We start from the raw sequence: 22,471 nt of genomic DNA, 5'->3' as shown, positions 1-22,471 counted from the left end.
TGATAGTTTTGGTAGTGGATTATATTTTACATTAAGTAGAACTTTGTTTATATGAAACACATATGCATATTATTGCAAAATTGTTATAGGACAATTTTCTGCTTTTCAGGTGTGGTTTTATTGCAAAAATAAATTAATTTTTTTAAAAACAACGCCCAGTAGACGTCGGTTAGTGCACTGTCGAACGTCTATAGACGTCTGGCAGTGCACAAACTGACGTCCAACCCCCACCCCTAGCACAAGACAATTCAGGCATGTGGTCGTCGGGTGACACACCTCGGACGTGTGGATAGACGTCGAGGGAGGAGACGACGGACGTTTGTATAGACGTCTGACGGGGCACATTGGACGTCTATATGGACGTCCGAGGGTGTATACCGGACGTCTGCATAGGCGTCGGGCCTGACACATCGGACGTTTATACACACGTCCGTTGTGGACCCCCCGACGTCTGAGTAACGTCACTCACAAAGACGTCGGGGGAAGGTCGGACGTCAAAAAGCCAAAAGAACGAACGTTTAAAGCTCTTTCTGCACTAGTATCTAAAGCCTTCATATATTTTACGTGATTTCTATATAAAAAATCATATAGACAAATTAAAACATAAATCTCATGCTCATAGTTCTAGTTGACTATAATCAATTAAAATGTTTTTTTTAATCATTATAAACTAGCTAAGAACATTCTAATAGATTAAAAACATTTTTTAATCCATTAAAAATCTGTTTGTCACCAAGACAATCTCTAATTAATTTTGACAAGATTTCTAATTGCAATTCTATAATCAAATCATGAAAGAGAAAGTTACAACAAATCTTAATCAACATAGTACATCTAGAAACACTTTTAGATTTTCATGATCAATTCCAACTTTCAAGTTCTTTGTGAGAGGTGTTGGATTCATCAGATGCACTATAGCTCCAACACATGCACACGTTTTAAAAGATTTTGAGGTAGACATTTCAATATGAGATCCTCTTGAAAGAAATGAAGAGACAAACATTCTTCATAAGCATAAAATAAGCATTTGTTGTGTATCCTGAAATGCTTCAAACCATGTGTACTTATAATTTGTACAAGTAGAAGGTTATCAAACAAATTAAGCACGCCCAGGATTCAAGAAAAAACTTATTAGACAAAGTAAGCACATTTGCATTTGTCCAATCAAAAGCTTATTAGACAATATATACTTAGCATCTTTCCAAGAAAAAACTCATTAAAGGAAGCATAGAGTAAAAATGCTTGTGTTTCTTAAGCCAAACCAAGTGCTTGCGTCAATCAAGACATGATACTTATAAAATCGTTTTTCATACTTTATTGTTGAGAACATAGTTAAAACCAAAGGGTCTATTTAATTTTGATCTAGCATTCTTCAATGCACACGTTGTTTAGACTCTTGGATATCTTCTTGGTACTTGCAATCTCTATATACTTGTCAAAATTCATTAGATCTTATCAATGTGATCATAGATATCATAATATCTATTAAAAGACCCAAGCTCATTTGATATGGTCTAAAATATATTAAACATACTTTGTATGTCCTCATTTTGTTATATACTAAAGAGTTCGTAGAGACCGTAAGTAAACTTTCTCCTTATTTTAAAAATATTAATATTTCATATATAAATCTCATACTTATTAGATCAATTTTGAACCGGACAATAATAATATATTTTGAATTATTTTAAGCACTATTTATCCTAAAATATTAGGGTATAAAAAAAATAGATTTATAATTAAAAATAATAACAAAATGTAAAATTTTAAGGGTGGAATTGAATTATTACTTAAATTTAGACAAAGAGGCTTTTTCGTTTGAACGCGCCTTCAACTTGTAGGGGTGAACAAAGCGCTCTACTAGCTTTCACGCGAGGAACAGGATGGTTTCTCTTCCCATAGTCCAATATGAAGAAAAAATTATCGAAACCGTTGAGCGGAACCCCGTTGTGGTTGTCATCGGGGAGACGGGGTCAGGCAAGAGCACTCAACTCTCTCAGATGCTTCACCGCCGCGGCTATGGCAAAATCGCCGTCACTCAGCCACGTCGAGTTGCCGCCGTCTCCGTCGCCAGGTAACACGACTTCAATTTTCAACTAATTGCATCGACTCTTCTCCACCGCGTTTCCGTTTCTCACCAAATCGTAGTCGTTTAACTTCCGCGCAGACGAGTCGCACAAGAGCTCGGCGTTCAGCTCGGCGAGGAAGTAGGTTACGCCATTCGATTCGAGGATAGGACTTCTCACAACACGCGCATAAAGTAACTGCTTTCTCGTTTTGTGTTACACTATTGACTAGACTTGGTTTTGTTTTTTCAATTGGCTTCTGATTGCCATTGATTTGATATAATTAAGGTATCTTACTGATGGAGTCCTGCTTCGTGAAAGTCTGGCAAATCCTGAGTTGCGTGAGTATTCTGTTATCATATTGGATGAGGCGCATGAACGGAGTTTAAACACGTAAGATTGGATACTGTGTGCTGTTCTCCCTTGTTAGGTTTATAATTATTGTGTATGAAATATTTGGTGATTGGTGTGCTTGTTGTCAGGGATATATTGATGGGTCTGATGAAACGCCTGGTTAAAGTTCGTTCATCTGATCTCAAAGTTTTGATTACGTCTGCGACTCTTGATGGCGATAAAGTATCCAAATTCTTTGCTGATTGTCCGGTATTGAACATCCCGGGAAAGTTGTATCCAGTTGAGGTTCTTTATAGCAGTGAGCGTCCCTCCAGCTATCTCGAGTCTTCGCTGAAGACAGCTCTTGGTGCGACATGAAATTCTAACATTGACTGCATATCAAGTCAAATGTGTGCTTGTGCGTTTGAATTAATTTGCCATAACACATGTAGTTAGTAAAAAATTCTGTCAAAGTGTTACATGTTTGCCTTGCTCATTGTATATTGATAGAACCTTGTATGAAGCATGCATATTTGCCATCGTTAAGGTAACATTTCTTGAAACTTTTATTTGCTATTAAAAGAGAATGGTCTTGGTTAAGGTCGTTGCATGCAAGAACATAAGCTGATAAGGAGAGTGGGATGCATTTTAAACCTCAATTGTGAAATTTTTGTTCATGTTGATGTAAATAATAATCACAAGCACTTTCTTCTGTTCCTTTATGATTGAATGACTTGTAATTTGCAAGTAGAAATTCAGGAAATTTTGTAATTCTGGTTTTGCAGATATACATATTCGCCAACCTGAAGGGGATATTTTAATATTCATGACTGGACAGGTAAACATTTTTGTTATGTGATATTTACTCTATACTTTTCTTTTTCCAGAATGTAAATCGTAGTGTATATTTTGGATAATTTTTTTTTTTAACTTATTTAGGGGAAATAATCCCTTTTTTCTTTTTTAAAATTTTCTGGGAGATTGCATCTGTGTGTGTGTTTAAGCATTTGTTTTCTGGAATTAACCAATATCCTAGACCCCATAGTTTCTGGTATGATGCAATAATTGAAAATATTTCAATGATTTTCATGTAGGATGACATAGAGAAGTTGGTATCTAAGTTAGAAGATAAGGTTCGTGCTCTTGAGGAAGGTTCCTGCATGGATGCTATAATCCTTCCCCTACATGGTTCTTTGCCCCCTGAATTGCAGGTAAGTAATTTTTGTTTGTAAAATCTGCTGGGCATGAGTTACTCAGTCTAAATTCCAAATTCAATCAAATTTCTATAAATGGTTGAGACGAGGCATGACTGATACTATAGATAAAAGCTGCAGTAATTGTGAGAATATTTGGAAAGGAATTACAATTTCATTCCTATACATAGTTGACGGTATCATTTTAGTTTTGTTCATTTCCAACTTGACTGATTTGCATTTGAAAAATGCTGCTGGCTTAAGTGTGAAACTTCCTTGAGAGTATTTATTTTGGAGATCCACATTGATTGGAGAGATCTGACCAGAATATAGTATATGTATGGGGGACAACCCACATCTTACTAGTTTTGTGGGATTGTGTTAGCCTCTAACACAAATTGTAAGATTTATCTTGGTTTTTTCCTCTTTTAACTTGTTACTTACCTTGTTTGCTTCTTAAGAAATGCCAAATTATATTTCTTCCCTTACAATTAACACTCATAATTGTTTCTTTTCTTTTTGCAGAAAACCTTAAATATACAACAATTGGTGTTTAATATATTTTGTCCCAAAAAATAAAGTTTGAGGCATTGCAATTCTTTTTGGTGCATTTGACAATCATGCATATAGCCAACTTCACCTATTAGTGTAAGACTATTTTTATTATTGTTGTTGAAACTCATGCATGTGTTTTATGATTGTACAGGTGCGTGTATTTAGTCCTCCCCCTCCAAATTGTAGACGAATTATTGTTGCAACAAATATTGCTGAAACTTCCTTGACTGTTGATGGTGTAGTGTAAGGACAATGTACTTGATAAAATATTGTTATTTTGGGATTGCAACTTCACTCTAGCATACCGGGTGTCTAGTTATGCATCATCACAAAGATGAATTATTGTGTATTGTCCTTGTCGTTGCTAATTGTTTTTATTACTTAATATTATAATACAATTTTTCTTTTCATTCTGTAACCTACTTATTTCAATCTTAACCAGATAAGATATCACAAGTTTTTGGAAAACCAACACTCCCTGTAATCTGTTTATTGACAAGTTCTGAAGTTCATGATTAAACTATTTCTGTAAAAGTGTCGTCAGTATTGCATAATATTCCACCCAAGAAAGTATGAAAACATTCATGGCAAAACAATATTTAATGCTCAGTATATAGTGTATGCCACAGCTGGCGATGCATTCTATTTCTGAAAAATAATATTGTTTTGATTGCAACTGTTTTCACAAGAAATTTTATAGACTAAAGAGCCAATGGGGGACAGGGGTGACAATGACATGATTTGCTTTAGACTTTATGAGGTGCAACTATTGAGATAAATCAGGCAACAAACCTTGCCATTTGAATTCACCCCTACTGTGATTTGGAGTGTTTTTCAGTCATTTTCTCCTTTATATCAAGCACATAAACTTGCTTTCTCACCATTTTAAATTTTATGAATTTTAGGTATGTTATTGACTCTGGGTATGTAAAGCAAAGGCAATACAATCCATCCAGTGGCATGTATTCTCTTGATGTTGTTCAAATTAGCAAGTATGCAGTTAGTAGTTTGGTGTCTTTTTTGTGGCTTCATAAATCTTAAATATCCTATTTATAAGCTGTAACGTGATTTCAAATAATTCTTGACTATGCAGAGTGCAAGCTAACCAGCGTGCTGGCCGAGCTGGACGAACATGTCCTGGGAAATGCTATCGACTATATCCCTCCCGTGTTTACAATGATGAGTTTTTGGATGTTACAGTTCCAGAAATTCAGAGATCTTCCCTTGCTGGCAGTGTTCTTTACTTGAAGTCATTGGACCTCCCAGATATTGACATTCTAAAATTTGACTTTCTGGATCCTCCATCATGTAACGTACTATCTATCTACTCACACTTTGTCTCCTTGCAGCATTGAGTAACTAAACTTGGTTCTCATTGATAATGCTCCTGGAAATCCTTTTTTGTCATCCCAAACATTAATTCCATTTTTCTTTATATATTCGGGGATCAGGGGTCAGTCCTTATATTAGTTTCTTGTAGCTTTAAATATTTTTATCCTTGACTAGCTAGCAACTATTAAGTAAATGAGTTTTACTCAAGTTTACTTAGTGATTGGGTAACTGGGTTTTCTGCAGTTGAGTCCTTACAAGATGCCTTGAAGCAGTTATTTCTGATTGATGCTATACATGAAAATGGTGCAATTACAAGTTTTGGACAGAAAATGGCTGGTACATGATTTTTTCTCAACATTTTATTGTTGAATTTTAAATCTATATGCAGAAATAACGCATGTTATATTGTTTTCTTGATCAAGATTTTGTTAAAGGTCTTCACTACTTTTCCATATTTTTTGTCTATTTTTTTTCATAGAAGATTCTTTCTGCTAGATTTGACAATGAAAGTTGTGCATAGTGTTGAGCATAAAATTTATTCTTCTTACCCATTTATTTTCCAAGTCAGATGTATATGGAAGAGTACTTCTCTTGATTTGCTGAGTTGTTTGTTGATTCTTTGCAGAGCTTCCATTAGAACCATCCTTAGCAAGAACTTTAATGGAGGCAAGCGATCATGGTTGCTTATCTGAGGCTTTGACTGTTGCTGCCATGTTATCAGCTGAGACTACATTGCTACCTGTGCAGAGGTGGAATAGTCTGAACTCTGAAGTTTATATATGTGTTTGTGTATACACACACACATGCAGAGATAGAGGAAGATCCTAGCATCCTGACGTTTTCAATCATACCGAAAAGGACAAAGTTTTTCAATTAGCTACATTCTTACAAAATATTTTAAAATTTTCATACTTTTCAATACTACTACTACCAGTCTATAAAACAAGTGAAAACAAATCAGGGACATAGGATGATTTCTATCTTGGTTTTCTCGAGACTTATACATTTAAACATCAAAAGGATTGTAGCTGAGCAGTAATAACATTCCTTTAATGTGCAGAAAGACTGAGAAAAAGAGAAAACACTCAATATCTAACCTTGCCGAGGGTTCTGGATTGGGTGATCACATTCATTTGCTACAAATATACCAATGCTGGGATCAAAGTGATTTTGACATTGGATGGTGCAAAGATAACGGCTTGCAGGTACCTTTATGCGTTCTAGTAATGTCAAGAATAACATAAACTGGGCTTTTGCATTTTAGTTGTCAAAATGTTTAGTTAGAAGCCTAATAATATCCTTGTGGAATTGTCTTCACTCTTCACAAATTTGATTTAGATATTGTATCCTTTAAAGAAAACATGCTTATGAGTCATTGAGATAGAATCTTCTGCTTTTTCTTGAGCATAATACTGGTATGCTTTTTATTTATTTCTGTAACAGTTATCTAAAGTTTCCATTCATAATTGGAGAGCCATTCTAAAATATAAAGTGACAGCTACATGTGATCTTTTGTATTTGTTAAATGCTTAATATATGTAATGATTCTGGAATTAACTTATTTCTTGATGATATTGCATCTTTGCAATTTTCTTTCTCTGATAGTTATGTAAAATTTCTAGTCTTCAAAATAGAGCCATTCTAAAATATTAAGTGATATCTACATGCGGATCTTTTTTATTGTTTTAATGCATAGTATATGTGATTATTCTGGAATTAACTGATTGAAGGTGCGAGGGATGTTGTTTGTCAGAGATGTCCGTAAGCAGTTATCCCAGATAATGCAGAAATTATCAAAGGGTTAGTGTTGCACATTTTTTAGGAATTTACCTGTTGAAGTGAATAATAATATACTTTCAAATACAGTGATAATGTCACTCGCAAATGAACAACATTTGAAATTTATCACATTCATATCCTCTTTACTTCTTTTAATTGCTCCTTTCCTTTTGCCTCCCCTTCATCCTTATTGTGTCTATTTGAGCTTCTTTCTAATTTGTATAACAATAATTGTTACTCTTAGAATGCTGAAAAAATAGCCTTAAATATTCAGGGAAGAAAAGAGACAAAAGAAAACGAAATACTAAATTGTTATTAACCGAGATGTATTACAAAGTTTTAACATGTTTGATATATTCAAAAACCTAGAGTATGAACCCTTTTAATTATGAGATTAAAACATATAAGTATATTTCTAGAGGGCTTAAGAGACCCCTTTCACAATCTTCTATTTATGATGAAAAACTGATACAAGAGTACATGGAAGATTAAGGGACTGCACGAGATACTTAGGTGCAGAACTAGGTTCGACAATAGGTACAACTAATAACTTATCTAGCACACTACACCCTACTTAGGCTTAATGATGATACATAGATATAATTATTTTAACACTTCCCATCAAGCTGGAGCATATAGATTGTATGTACCAAGCTTTGAACAAATAAAGTCAATCCGAGGTTCCCTTAATGACTTGGTCAACACATCTGCAAGTTGGTCATTTGACCCAACAAACTCAACATATTTCTTTTGTCAACAATTTTTCACGAACAAAATGACAATCAATTTCTATATGTTTAGTTCTCTCGTGAAACATTAGATTTGCTGCAATGTGGAGAGTAGCTTGATTCTCGCAATAGATCTTCATAGTCTGGATGTCACAAAAGTTAAGCTCTTGAAAGAACTGTTTCACCCTTATAAGTTCACATGTTAGTGATGTCATTGCCCTTAATCAGCTTCAGTTGTTGATCGAGCCACCACATTTTGTTTCTTACTTTTTCATGAGATAATGTTTCCTCCAAGGTAAACACAGTATCCAGTAGTAGACCGTCTATCAATAAGTGAACCTGCCCAATCTGCATCACAGTACCCAGATACTTGAATGCTTCCTTTATCTTCATATAACAACCCTTGCCTGAGAGCCTTTTTGACGTACCTTAGAATGCGAATGATAGCATTCCAGTGGCCAACAAATGGAACTTGCATGAACTAACTAACCACTCCAACTACAAAAGATAGATCTGATCTAGAAATAGTGACATAAATAAGTTTTCCAACCAGCCTCCTATCTTTCTGGATCGGAGGATAATTCATCTTCTGTTAATTTCTGATTTGGGTCCATAGGACTGTCTACTAGTCTACAATCAATCATGTCCATTTGTCATAATATATCAAGAGCATACTTCCTTTAAGAGATTACAACTTCATCTTTTGACTAAGCTATTTCAATGCCTAAGAAGTATTTAAGACTTCTAAGATCCTTGGTTTGAAAATGTCTACACAAGTACTTCTTCAGTTGAGATATTCCAACAATATCATTTCTTGTAATGACTATATGATAGGTTTCTGAGTAGGAAACCTATCTAAACTCCACACTAACACACACCAAACAAGAAGAAAGATAGCAAAACAGAGTAATTCTGTATTAATCTCTTCAATATGTACAACCCAAAACCTCCAAGGGAGCCAAGTTCCCCCTCCACAGGATAAATATGTCCTATCTATACAAAGAATCAATTTCTAAAAACTGACCAATACAAAAATACACCAGCTCTTTATAAGAGCTCTTTTCCCGCCCACTAACTATTATTATAGTTATGCCTCATTAACACTTCTAACCTCCTCATTCCCTCTTCACTTTCTCTCATAGACTCTCTGTTAGGATACAGGGTGATAGGACATTATGGGTAATGGGTTTAGGACAGAAGGCAGAGGAGTAAAAAAGAGCGGAAAAGTTTGTTAGGCTGTTAGAGGGAGAGAGAGTATAAATAAACCTTTTGGGTAATTCTCTAAGGGGGGAATCATATTTACTATTTGTAAACAGGTCTTGGACCTTGTTGAGGGGGATTAGGCATCCGCTAGGGCTAAGAGGGGGATTAGGCCTCCATTAGCGCTACCTCTGTACCTTCTTTCAATATCAATACAGAAACCCATTCCTTTTACAGTGTTAATTCTTGTTTGTGTGTGTGATTGGGTTGTCTTAGTTAGGTCTCCAACTCAGGAACCTAACAAATTGGTTTGACCTGCTAGATCCAATTAAAGGCGGAGCAAGATGGTGGGCAAGCTACCGCTTGGGAGAATAGAATCGAAGGGAGGATAAGCATGATGGAAGGAAGAGACAATACCTGGGAGAGGAGGACCAATGAAAGGAGCATGGCAAAATACATAAGAAATATGGAAGAAATACGGCAAGAAACGGCCTCGATGCGTCAAGACTTACAAGAAATCATGCAAAGGTTGGGTGGACGAAACAGGAACTAGGATGGACACGCAGATGGGGTCCAAGTGTCCATCAACGAGAATCGGAGGGTGAGGCGGAAAGACGAAGGAGGAAGGGAAGGCGAACATACTGAGGGGCAAAACAGCTGGCGGAAATGGGTGGCGCTACTAGTCTTCGAGGGGATCGATCCGTTGAATTGGATCAATCGCGCAGAGAAATTGTTCGAGTTACTAAGGGTATTGGAGGAGGAAAAGGTGTGCCTAGCCGATATCAATATGGAGGGGAGCGCTAGCTACTGGTTCAGAGCATGGAAGGAGAAAGCCAAGAATAGTTCCTGGGATGGCTTGAAGGAAGCCCTAGTGATAAGGTTTGGAACCATTGTTGAGCGTTCGGCAGCATCAAAACAGATGGGGACGGTGGAAGAGTATGTACAGGGAGGCGAAAAGGTAAGGAAAGGGAGCAGGATAGAAAAGATGAGTCATCTGGGGGACAAACGAGAGGTGAGGTGACACGATCTGAGACCAATAGCTATAACCCAGACCGATCGAGAGTTGCCGAGCAATCTGAGGCCAAGTGTTGTAGCCCAAGTCGATCAGCAGTAACCGAGGAACATCTTCAGGACATCAAGAAAGCAAAGCAACCATCATGGGTAATGGGTTTAGGATAGAAGGTAGAGGAGTAAAAAAGAGCGGGAAAGTTTGTTAGAGGGAGAGAGAGAGTATAAATAAACCTTTTGGGTAATTCTGTAAGGGGGGAATCATTTTTACTATTTGTAAACAGGTCTTGGACCTTGTTGAGGGGGATTAGGCCTCCGCTAGGGCTAAGAGGGGGATTAGGTCTCCATTAGCGCTACCTGTGTACCTTCTTTCAATATCAATACAGAAACACATTCCTTTTACAGTGTTAATTCTTGTTTGTGTGTGTGATTTGGTTGTCTTAGTTAGGTCTCCAACTCAGGATCCTAACACTCTCCATAACCTATCACTATATCATCAACATATACTATTAAGTAAACACATTTCCTCTGAGATGTATGATAGTAAAAAACCGAATGATCTGCTTCAATACGTTTTAGCCCAAATTTTTTAATAATGGAGTTGAATTTTCCAAACCAAGCATGTGGTAATTGCTTAATGCCATATAGAGATTGATGCAATTTTCATACCATGCCAGACTCTCCCTAAGCAACAAACCCAAGAGGTTGCTCCATATAAACTTCTTCCACAAGATCACCATGCAGGAAGACATTTTTGATATCCAATTGATGAAGTGGCTAGTGACGAATTGTTGTCATTGCAAAGAAGAGACAAATAGTAGTTATCTTGGCCATGGGAGAGAAAGTGTCACAATAATCAAGGCCATACACCTGAGTGTACCCTTTTGCAACTAACCGGGCTTTGAGCCAATCAATTTCACCATTAGGGGAAACTTTAATTGCATACACCCATCAACAACCAACTGTCTTTTTGTCCAGTGATCTTGAGGAAGAAGTTTATATGGAGCAACCTTTTGGGTTTGTTGCTTAGTGGGAGTCTGGTATGTTATGAAAATTGTATCGATCTTTATGGCCTAAAGTAATCACCACATGCTTGTTTGGAAAAAAAATGGTTGACGAAAGGCGATGGACGATAGTGGACGGCAGTGAACGGCGATGAAATGGCAGAGAACAGTGGTTGGCAGTGTTGGATAGTTTCAAAATGCAGTGGACAGTTGCATATAGAGGTGGACTACAACAAAACACTGTTAGACAATGGCGGACAACAACAAACAACGATGAACTAGACAACAATGACTAGTGCTCGCGGATGAGACGAGACAAACCAGAGCAGGTCGATCACCCGCTCTGATACCAACTTGAGATTAAACCAGATAAATATATTTCTAGAGGGAATCATTATAAGTTTACTTTTCCATCCAGTCTTTTGTATCTCTAAAAATCTTAAAGTGTCTTCCTCTTATTAGGTATAAGCATAGCATTGGGATCGATAGGTGTGTCAATGGGTTTGGAATGCATTAGCCCAATTTTCTCTAAAATATCTAGTGCATACTTCCTCTAAGAAATAATAATTCTATTGCTGGATTCTTGTACATTAGTCCCCAAGAAGTACATGAGTTTGCAAAGATCTTTTGTTTGAAAATGATGATTAAGGGGTTGTTTTATTTGTGATCAACATATACTATTAGATAGTTATAATAGTTATCAACATATGCCATGGTGGTCGCTACTTGTTAGAATAATGTCATCAACATATACTATTAGATAGTTACACCCAACAATTGAATAATGATAAAACATAAAATGGTTAGCTTTGCTTCAAATCACCAAACTATTGGACTACTATATTGAATTTACCAAACCATCCACTTTGATTGTTTAAGACCATATACAAATTTCTAGAGACAACATACTTAGCCAGAAAACTTCACTTGAGCAACAAACCTAGTTGGTTGCTTCATATATATTTCTTCTAGTAAATCACCATATAGGAAGGCATTTTTTCATCCAATTGGTAGAGGGATCAATGTCGAAGAGAGCTGTGTCTAAGAATAATTTGATAGAGACCATCTTGGAAATCGAAGAGAACATTTCACTATAACCAAATATTCGAGTATAACCTTTGGCCAACATACGAGCTTTGAGCTGATCAATGGTGCCATTAGGGCTAACTTTGACGGCGATGACCTGCTGACAACCAACAATTAAATTGCCAGCAAACAATAACAACATCCCAAGTACCATTGTTCTGAAGAGCACATAATTTATCGAGCATGGCTTTTCTCCAACCACAGTGAGCTAAGGCATACTTGTAGTTTTAGGAATAGACAAAAAAAAAACGGAAGTGAGACAAGTTTAACGGGTGGGGCAGTGTATGATAACTCAAAAAGTAAAATAATGAGAAGAAGGATTATGAGTGAAGTGTGTACCTTTGCGAAGTACAATAGGAAGATCCTGCTCAAGAGGCAAAACCATAGTGGGTGAAGGAAGTGGCATTGGAGTACAGCCAGTAATAGTTCCAACAAGAAACAATGGATATTACCTGCTATGATACATCAGAAGAGGAGGTTGAGGTGGTGGGTCTAGCATTACATAGGATATGTCTATATGATCAAAGACAACAAGGGAGGTAATGGAAGCTAAAGAAGTCTTAGAAGGGAAGGGAATTGACACAAAGTAGGGAGAAAAATCAAAGAAGGTGCAGCCAACGAAAATCAAATAATGACAAAGGGAGGGTGACAAAGTATGCTTTGGTTATTTCCAAACCCATTGCATACCTATGGATCCCATTCCTAAAATTTTATTGAGTAAGGGGAAGTCACTTTCAAATCCTGAGAGATACAAGAGCTTGGTTGGAAAACCAAGCTACCTCATTGTTACTCATTCTGATGTTTCTTTTGTAGTCAATGTGTTAATCAATTCCTCAATCCTCCATGTGTAATACATTAGAATGTAGTCATTTACATTCTAAAATACATTAAAGGGGCCCTAAAAAACGATTTGTTATATTGATACAATAATCATGCTCAAGTTATGTGATACTCATGCAAATTGGATAGACTCACCTATTGGCAGGAGATCTATCTTTGGAAACTGTGTCCTTATGGATAACAGCTTGATCTTATTAAAAAACAAAGATGCAAAATGTAGTGGCAAGACTTGGTGCATGAGCAAGTACAAAACAATGACTTTTGCTTCTTGTTAACTTATTTGGCTCAAGCAATTTGAAAAACTAAGACTTGTGGAAGTTAAACAGATGACGCTTATTTGTGATACAAGAAAAATAGTAGTAATATCATTAAATCATTTTATTACAATTTATTTTAATTTTAATTTTGATATATTACATGTTAATTTATTAGTAGTAACCAGTTGAAACGTAATCTTAAAATAATGAATATAAAATTTATATTGTTATATGACATTTTGTAATTGGGTGACAAGATAGCTTTTTTACATTGTCCCCTGAATTTAAAGCTCTTTTTGGTCATATATTGAGTTTTAGCTTGTACTTATTGAGCAGACCTAAAGGAATTGCCATATGCATGGAAGTTCTTGCACGGTAAAACATGGTTGCATAGTTAGCAATTTCCCATATCATTATTCTTGTTGGGAAAAACTATTCCACAATATATATCATGTTGTGTATGTTGTTTCCTCCCCACTTTACGTATAGCTTTTTTTCATTCTCACAATAGGACCACCGGATGTAAAGGCTAATGGGAAAAGGGAAGAGTTCAGACAAGATTATCGAAATTTAAGGAAGGCTTTATGTGTGGGCTATGCAAATCAGCTGGCTGAAAGAAAGATGCATCACAATGGTTATCGAACTCTGGGTTTCCAAGGTCAAGTAGTGCAGGTAAGACAAGTTTATTCACCATTGCATGCCACCGTTTGCAGCACTTTTACTTCACTTTCTTTTAGTATAGAGTTTTTCCTTAAATTCATATTATACTTTTGAAGTCTATTTTTTTTATGATGGAACTTACAGAATGTCGCAGTGAAAAACGAAGTCTTATGTAATGTGAATTTTGTAGACACTAGCTAGTATTCAACTGCAACTGAATTCTGGTTGATAGATACATTAATTACCTGAATCTTTTTCTAGGTGCATCCATCATCTGTGTTGAGTCTTGATGACCACGGAAAGTTCCCAGACTATGTGGTGTACCATGAACTAATTGCAACGCCACGTCCATACATGAGAAATGTATGTGCTGTTGAGATGAGATGGGTTATACCCATTATTAACAAGCTCAAGACCCTAGATGTGTACAAATTAAGGTAAACTATCACCGTAGTAAAACTTTTGGAACATTCTTATGTTTTTTATTGGGGGAGGGGAGCACCGTGTGATAATTGATGGCTCTAATTCCTTTATTTGAAGCAGTGGTGGTATTCATCATGTTGAGGAGGAACCTGTGAAAAATCTTCCAGATTTACCTAAGAAGGATGTTGAAGTTCCCAGTACTGCTGATGATCGTGAAAGCAGAATCCAAGCTGCTAGAGAACGATTTCTTGCTCGAAAAGGCAAAAAATGAGCCTGAAAGGATGGCGCTCCAAATACACTGCGGAGATGATGCTAGCTTGTCAGGCATTCTTTTACAGGGGTGCAACTAATAAGGTTACCTGAACGGATGCAAGAGTCTAGATGAGCTGATGCTTTTGAGTTTTCCACGTTGTCACCAATTTTTGTGCTATGATGTTATCCCAGCTTCATTGTTCGCAAACATTAGAAAGTCATCAGAAGGTTTAGCACGAACCTGAGATTGGTCTCATGCCGTTCATGTAAGTTGATTGAGCGGCTGAAATGCATGTCATGTTTATGCTCTTGATTTGAATTATACCCAGAATGGAGAAAGGAAAAAGGAAGAGGAAGGAAATGGGAGACAGAAAGTAGCAAGTCCGCTGACAAGTAAATGTTGATTAAACACTTGAGGGGTTTTGAAATGCAATCCTGGTTGCAGACATCAGACTGAGATAATACCTTTCAGTGGCTCATATTGCCTGAGAGTTCAATTTCATTGTTGTTTGATATTGGGCCTATTTGGATTGAGATAATGCCTAGCTGAGATTGCATTTGAAGTTAAACTTACACTATAGTAGTTATGTATATGAAACAAGGTCGATCCTTCTATATTAGGGTGTTGGTTCTCTACCCGATGATCAATTAAAGCTGAATGTATACTAATGTAGAATGTACTCGACGAAATGTCTCAATGAAATGCAAATGGTGAAAATGCAAAGCAAACAATGAACAACTTTTAAATGTTAAAACTAACCCAAACATGTACTAAGAACTGAATTATAACATCATAATTGCGAAATCACATATCAAACCAAAATCAGAAAATTGGTGCAGTGGTGTGTGGAATTTTTCATGACGCAAAGCGTTTTTAATTTAATATATGACGCACTGTGTTATATTTACATAGAAATTCGATTTTTTTGGAAATCGAATTCTAAATTTCATTTGAGAAGTTTTTAATAAAAGTAGAAGTTGAAATTCGTTTGATAGAGACACGAATTCTACAAAGGATAAAATTGGCTTTTAACGTAGGTAAATTTTTTTTTTTTACTTTTTACTTTAAAAGTCCTCATCATTTTTTTTCCTTTTTTTCTTTGTCTTACTAGTCGTGCCCCTTCCCATTTGTTCTTCTTCTTATCTTTTCCATTTTTGTTCTTTTCTTCATGTTACTTTTGCATTATTAATGTTGGGAAAGTTAGTTAAAAACAATATCGACATCACTATTCAAGTATCTCAATTAATGTTGGTTGTCACTTTTGCACGGTTAATTTAGGTTTTTAGAGTGTTATTAAGATATAATAACTCTTGTAATTGGAATATAATAACTCTTGTAATTGGATGTAATTTTTGCCTTTAGTGCGATTGAATGAGTTAGGACAATGTTAAAAGTATGTTAGGTGTTAAAAAAGTTAGTCAAAAACAACACCGACATCATTATTTAAGAGTCTCAATTAAGATTGATTGTCAATTTTGCGTTGCTAATTTAGGTCTTCAGAGTGTTATTAAGATATGATAACTCTTGTAATTTGATATAATTTTTGCTCTTAACACAGTGGAATCGATTAGGGCAAGGTTAAAAGTATGTTAGGTGTTTGAAAAGTTAGTCAAAAACAACACCGACATCATTATTTAAGTGTTTGAAAAATAAAGATACAATAATTAACTTTAATAAAGAACGAACTCCTTGACATTAGTGAATGAACCATTTTTATTAATTTTAACATAACTACCTTGTATAACAAAGTCCAAAAGCAGTTACTCAATATGACTACATCGAACGTTAAAACTAGTAATTAACTAATCATTCCCTATAATGGTCTTCACCTTCATCTCCTCCATATGCACCGCAAGAAGTACCTATTTCGTTGTGGCTTTTGACAAAATAAAACGAGTTATCATAAGGTCCCCCAACATCGTGGGCCGAAGGTGGAGTAGGGGCATAAGCTCCAAACATGGTTGGCATGTCTAAATCAAAGAATGATGAAATGGAATGTCTTCTTGCATCAATAGTTGGCTCTGCATGAGGAGTGTTTGATGGTCCCTACTGTCATGTTGTTCAGGAGAATGGTTGACAACATATCCTTCTAATCCTTAGGATCATTTCCTCGAGTCTTGCTAAGAGCTATACTTGTGAGATTAGCTTTGATACCAACTAAAATACCTAAAAACACTAAAAGGGGGGGGGGGGGGGGGGAGGTTGAATAATGTTAATGGAAAACTCTTTCACAACCTTTCTGATATAGAACTTTCATCGAGTACAATTTTTTTCAAGTAAGTTGATAAACGCTCAACCTTGCGATTAGTTTCAAATAATAAATTTCTTTCAAGTGTTGTTCAAAATATACGTTGTAGTATTTGTAAAGACTGCATTTTAATGAAAATCATTTAATATAGGAAGCTCTTATATTTAAAACTAAAATGCAACTGCAGCTTTTATATTTAAAACTAAAATGCAACTGCAAGTTTTATAAGAGAAGCATTGTAAATACATAAATATTTTTTTTACTGGTTCACTCCAACTGAGCTACGTCTAGTCTCCTCTAACCTTAAAGGCTTCCACTATAATCTTCAACAAGATTACAACTAAGTATTCTCATCATTCCTAGTATCCCTAGGCACTCTTGGTATCTCCTGCTACACTGCTTAGCTGATTTTCACTCAGTCCTAGTTGTGCAATATTCTTTACCACTCTTGGTATCTCGAGTTAGCGAATAACTCCTACTATCCTAGACTAGTTGAGTTTCACCCACTTCGGGTTTCTACTATACAATCCTAGTATCCCTCGATACACTGTCTAGTTATCCTTAACTCGCCTAATTTAAACAACAAGTGTTTTAATTCTCTTCATAATTTGCAATAAATTAATTGCTTACAAGTCGTTAGACAATTACTCCCACAGAGAGGATATGTTTTCAATACAATACCTTCTACAGACTCGATGAATGTTTTTTCCCTTTTCTCTTTTCTCTCTACTTATAAATCGTAAGCAAATAATACAATGACGCTTGAAAGTGTTTCTTGACTTGTTTTTTCTCTGATATTCTCTTTGAGCTTGAGCTTCTTTGTGCTTTTCTCTAAATGATTTTTTTCTTCTCTTCTTAGGATAATATTATTTTCGTAAGCTATCCTCTTGATTCTTTCTTGGAATCATCTTCTATTTAAAGGCTTCTCAGAAGATATTTGTTAGACTTAGCTTTTTTACCTTGAATGTTGTGTCTTCTCTGTCTTGTTGTCAGAAGTAGCGGTTGGTTAAGATCAAAATGTCAGAACAAACTTGCTTTTTCAGTACTTTGATTAAAGTAGGTGGTACTATTTTTCTGGAACGACTTTTGATGAAGAGAACATTCCTTGAATGTCTTCTTTGTCTCTAACGTTCACTTTTGATATATTTCTAAACGTTTTTCGAAGGGTGATATTTTTGTTGTAAGTTATCCTCTTGATTCTTTCTTTGAATCATATTCTATTTAAAGGCTCTTCAAAAGATATCTATTAGACCGACCTCTTAGCTTTGAATCTTGTGTCTTCTTTGTCTTGTCATGTGAAGTAGGCATTAGTTAAAGTGAACTTGTCAAAGCAGACTTGCTTTTTTTGTACTTTGTTAGAAGTAGGTTGTACTGTCTTTAAGGCACGACTTCACATGAAGAGAACATTCCGTGAATGTTTTCTTTGGCTCTAACATCTACATCCGAAATATTTCAAATAAAGTAGGTGGATGTGTGTAGTAGTTTATCTGCATAAAATAGAGAAAATTGTGCATGTAGTAGATATGTTTTATCTCTTATCACTTTTGTTGTTTTTGAATGTTGAACATTTAATTACATTTAATACCTGTTCAGAAAAACAAAGTGTTTTTTTCATTTTCTACTGTTGAGGTAGCGTTCATCATTTAAGCTTTTCTCTAAGATACCAAGCATTGGATAAGAACATCATCATTGGACAAAGTAAGGGGTTTAAATCATGGTATCGTCTAGTATGTTGTAAACACTTTTTGGGATATTGAATTTTTAGAGCAAGAGCGCTTAGCAAGTTTCAACTTCTACATGTTTTTGGATCTTTATTTAAGGCTTTCAAAGGGTTTAGCCAAAGACATTGTCTTGACACCTTTTCACTTTTAGAGTTCAACTGAATACTTTTGGGTAGTATAGCTTATGGGTTTAGCATAACTCTCATAGACGCTTTGACTTAGGAGTCATATAGCGTTGCATCTGGATATTTTAACTAAGTTATTTTAGGTTTCGTATATCCTAAGTATTTGATATTCCTTCAACCTTTATCCATTCACCATCCAAATTCTCTTTGTCTTTGGATCTTCAATTTCAATTGCTTAATATGGCCTCAATCTTGATTATAAATGGTCCAGACTATTTAGACTTCAATTTGACTAGGAATAATCTCAACCTAGATTTGTAAAGTAGGACAAGTTTATTCGGCCTAAATTCCCTTTTCATGATCTTTTTAACATGATAGGCCTTCACTTTGGACTTATAGATTCAGGTGGAGTCATAGGCTTGTGTTCTCAACTCCTCAAGCTCTTGTAATTGCAACTTTCTCTTTTCTCTGACAACATTTGAGTCTAAATCAAGTGTCTTGAGAGCCCACTAGGTCTTATGCTTTAATTTAATACGTAGATGATAGGCCTTTCCATAGAGTAATTGGAAAGGAGTTAGCCCTATGGAAGTCTTAAAAGTGGTTCTATAAGCCCATAAGGTATCATCCAACTTTAAAGACCAATCTCTTCTAAAGTTAAAGCTTATTTTCTCCATAATCTTTTTATCTCTATGTGGGATACTTTATTTGGCCATTTGTTTAAGGGTGATAAGTTGTGGCAACTTTGTGCTTAACATGATAGTGTTCTAATACACGTTTAAGCTATAGGATGCAAAAGTTGCTTCCTTCTTCATTGATCAACACTTTACAAGTACTGAATATGCTAAATATGTTCTTTTTGAGGAATTTGATCACTATCCTTGCATTTGCACTCTGCACTACAAATGCTTACACCCATTTAGATACATAATCTACAACCACTAATATATATTCGTGTGAATGAGACTTTGGCAATGGTCCAATGAATTCCATCCCCAAACAATCAAATAATTCAACCTTTATAATGTTCTGTAGAGGCATTTTGCGCCTCCTGGATATGTTTCTAGTCCTTTGGCACTTGTCACATTTTCTACAATGATCAAAGGCATCTTAAAGAGTGAAGGCTAAAACAAACCTACTTGAAGGATCTTGCAACAGTCCTTTCACCGCTAAAGTGGTTTCCATACAGTGAATTATGACAATGCCATGGGATATCTTTGATTTCACTTCCAAATATGAACCTTCACCATAAACCATCTGCACAAATTTTAAACAAACAAGGGTCATCCCAAATGAATTGTCTTGCATCTTTAAGAAACCTTTGTTATTTATTCCATGTAAACTCTTGCAGAATGACTGCAGCAACTTTGTAATTTACTATGTAAAAGGAAACCATGGTCTCTCCTTTACGGCAAAGTGTTTTTCATTAGAAAATTCTTCTTGTATTTCCAGCTCTTTCTTAGTTACATAAGCATTTTCTAATATGGATGGTGATCAACTACATAATTCTCGCTTCCTTTCTTTTCCTTGATCACCACATCAACTTTCTATAGAAGCAAAATCCATCTGTTGAGTATAGGCTTTGAGTCTTACTTCTTCATCAAGTATTTAATAACTGTGTGGTCTGTATAAACTGTGATTTTAGAGCCAATTATGTATGATCTAAATTTTCTAGCCCGTAGACAATGTCTAGAAGTTCCTTTTTAGTTGTGGCATAATTGACTTGGGCTTCATTGAGAACTTTACTTGCATAATGAATAACATGGAACTTGTTCTCCTTTCTCTTCCCTGAAACAACACCACTAGTGTGATCACTTGCATCACACATCATTTCAAAGTTAAAATTACAATGGTGGTGTGATAATAGGTGCAAAGCTCAACTTGTGCTTGAGCTGCTCAAAAGCCGTGAGATAATCTTGATCAAACTTGAATTTAGTGTCCTTGACCAATGGGTTGATCAAAAGTTTCGTGACTTTGGCAAATTCCTTTATGAATCTCCTTTAAAAACCAACATGCCCTAGGAAACTTCGTATTCCTTTCACATTAATAAGTGGAGGAAGCTTGGATATGACCTCTACGTTAGCAGGATCCACTTTTGTGCCTTTTTCAAATATTTTGCAGCCTAGAACAATACCTTGCTTAACTATAAAATAACATTTTTCCCAATTTAACACTAATTTAGTTTCTATGCTTCTTTTGAGTACAATTTTTAGATTTTTCAAGCATTCATCAAAAGTGTTGATAGGGGAGCTTTACCCACCTATATATCTATGTTTTTGATGATGAACAAAAGAAATGTTTTATGGTTTCTTGCACAACAAATGTCATAACAATTGCTTAATCATTACTATGCTTGTGCTTAAGATGCTTGATACATGTATTCATTGTGTGTAAATAAATCATAAGTTTAAACATATTTCACATTACATATCTGGTAGAAATAATCGATTAATCATTGTATATAATGTGTTAAATTTCTCCAAATATCAAGATATGCTTAACAGGAGCAAAATAGTTGTGTAGTAATCGATTACATTAGTTGTATAATTGATTAAAGGCTTAATACCCTATTTTGTCCCCAGTTTCGCTCGAAAATGTCAAATTAGTCCATTCTTTAAAAAGTGCGTCAATTAAGTCCTTACTTAATAAAATTTATATCAATGAAATCCCTTCCGTTAAATCCGTACAAACGGCGTCAATTATTTTTCTCTCTCTTCTATTTTAATAATTAACGTCGTTTGTATAGATTTAACGGAAGGGATTTCATTGATATAAATTTTATTAAGTAAGGACGTAATTGACGCACTTTTCAAAGGATGGACTAATTTGACATTTTTGAGCGAAACTGGGGACAAAATAGGGTATTAAGCCTTGATTAAAACATGTTGTTATGCCAACATGTGTTTGATGAGTGCATTGATATGTTTGGAATGGAAATTGGTTTGAAAATTTGTTGAAGTGTTGAACATAACCGATTACATAAGTTTTCTAATCGGTTAAATTGTTTATCTTGTGAAAATCAAATTCATTTAAAGCCTTAACTGTCTATAACGGTCATATAAATTTGTTATTTGCTTGTTTGAATTTCATAATCGATTGCATGCATTGTATAATCTGTCAAATCTTAAACATATGTAAAATTGTTAAAGCAGAAGGAAAAACTTAACAGATTACATTAATTGCGTAATCGATTAAAATGCGTCAAGATTAAAGAATCCTATATATAATTGTCTTGCGCGCTGTTTCAAAAACAATCTTATGAACTATCATTTTTATAAATAACTTTTTGATTGAGTATTGATTACATGAGCGTCTAAGAACAAGTCTTCAAGAATTAAAGATCATATTTTGGTTAATCATCAAGATTCTTGCAAGAAAACTGAGCTGAAGCATTCTGATCAATTTTGCATTGCTAGTGTACTACTATGAAGATTAGATTCAACATTTGAAATCAAGTGGATTGTGTTCCTATGCAGGTTAGCCAGAAGGAGAGAAACAGGTGTTGTTGTAAGTGATATTGAGTGGGAAAAGAGAGTGCATTGAGAGGGGATATCTCTATATTCTTGCTTGTATACTCTATCATTATAGCGGAATCCCTTCAACTAAGGTTGTTGAAGGAAGACTAGATGTAGGCTTGGCCGAACCAATATATATTGTTGTGTT

General features: G+C 35.3%; 1 protein-coding gene across 1 annotated transcript; it reads left to right on the top strand.

Annotated features, from left to right (window-relative positions):
- Positions 1-1,823: 1,823 nt before the first annotated feature.
- LOC124833242 (RNA helicase family protein) lies at positions 1,824-15,406 on the top strand. Its single transcript, XM_047307661.2, has 16 exons — positions 1,824-2,074; positions 2,168-2,260; positions 2,355-2,459; positions 2,549-2,766; positions 3,185-3,237; positions 3,494-3,610; positions 4,299-4,390; positions 5,053-5,139; positions 5,241-5,455; positions 5,723-5,815; positions 6,105-6,228; positions 6,540-6,684; positions 7,210-7,279; positions 13,893-14,053; positions 14,303-14,478; positions 14,585-15,406. The coding sequence occupies exons 1-16, from the start codon at positions 1,884-1,886 to the stop codon at positions 14,733-14,735; spliced, it is 2,091 nt and encodes a 696-aa protein (XP_047163617.1). The 5' UTR covers positions 1,824-1,883; the 3' UTR covers positions 14,736-15,406.
- The last annotated feature ends 7,065 nt before the right edge of the window (positions 15,407-22,471 follow it).

This window comes from Vigna umbellata, chromosome 1 (assembly GCF_029865625.1).
Source record: "Vigna umbellata cultivar VRB3 chromosome 1, Vumbellata_1.0, whole genome shotgun sequence".
Taxonomy (NCBI): Eukaryota; Viridiplantae; Streptophyta; class Magnoliopsida; order Fabales; family Fabaceae; genus Vigna; species Vigna umbellata.
Note: the sequence above shows the minus strand (reverse complement) of the source record. Positions and strands in the feature narration are given on the sequence as shown.

Bases quoted from the DNA above. Each gene is read 5' to 3' on its own strand.
- LOC124833242 (XM_047307661.2), top strand. From the start codon at position 1,884: ATGGTTTCTCTTCCCATAGTCCAATATGAAGAAAAAATTATCGAAACC. The intron at 6,229-6,539 runs GTGGAATAGTCT...TTTAATGTGCAG, and splicing joins ACATTGCTACCTGTGCAGAG to AAAGACTGAGAAAAAGAGAA. The intron at 14,054-14,302 runs GTAAGACAAGTT...ATCTTTTTCTAG, and splicing joins TCCAAGGTCAAGTAGTGCAG to GTGCATCCATCATCTGTGTT.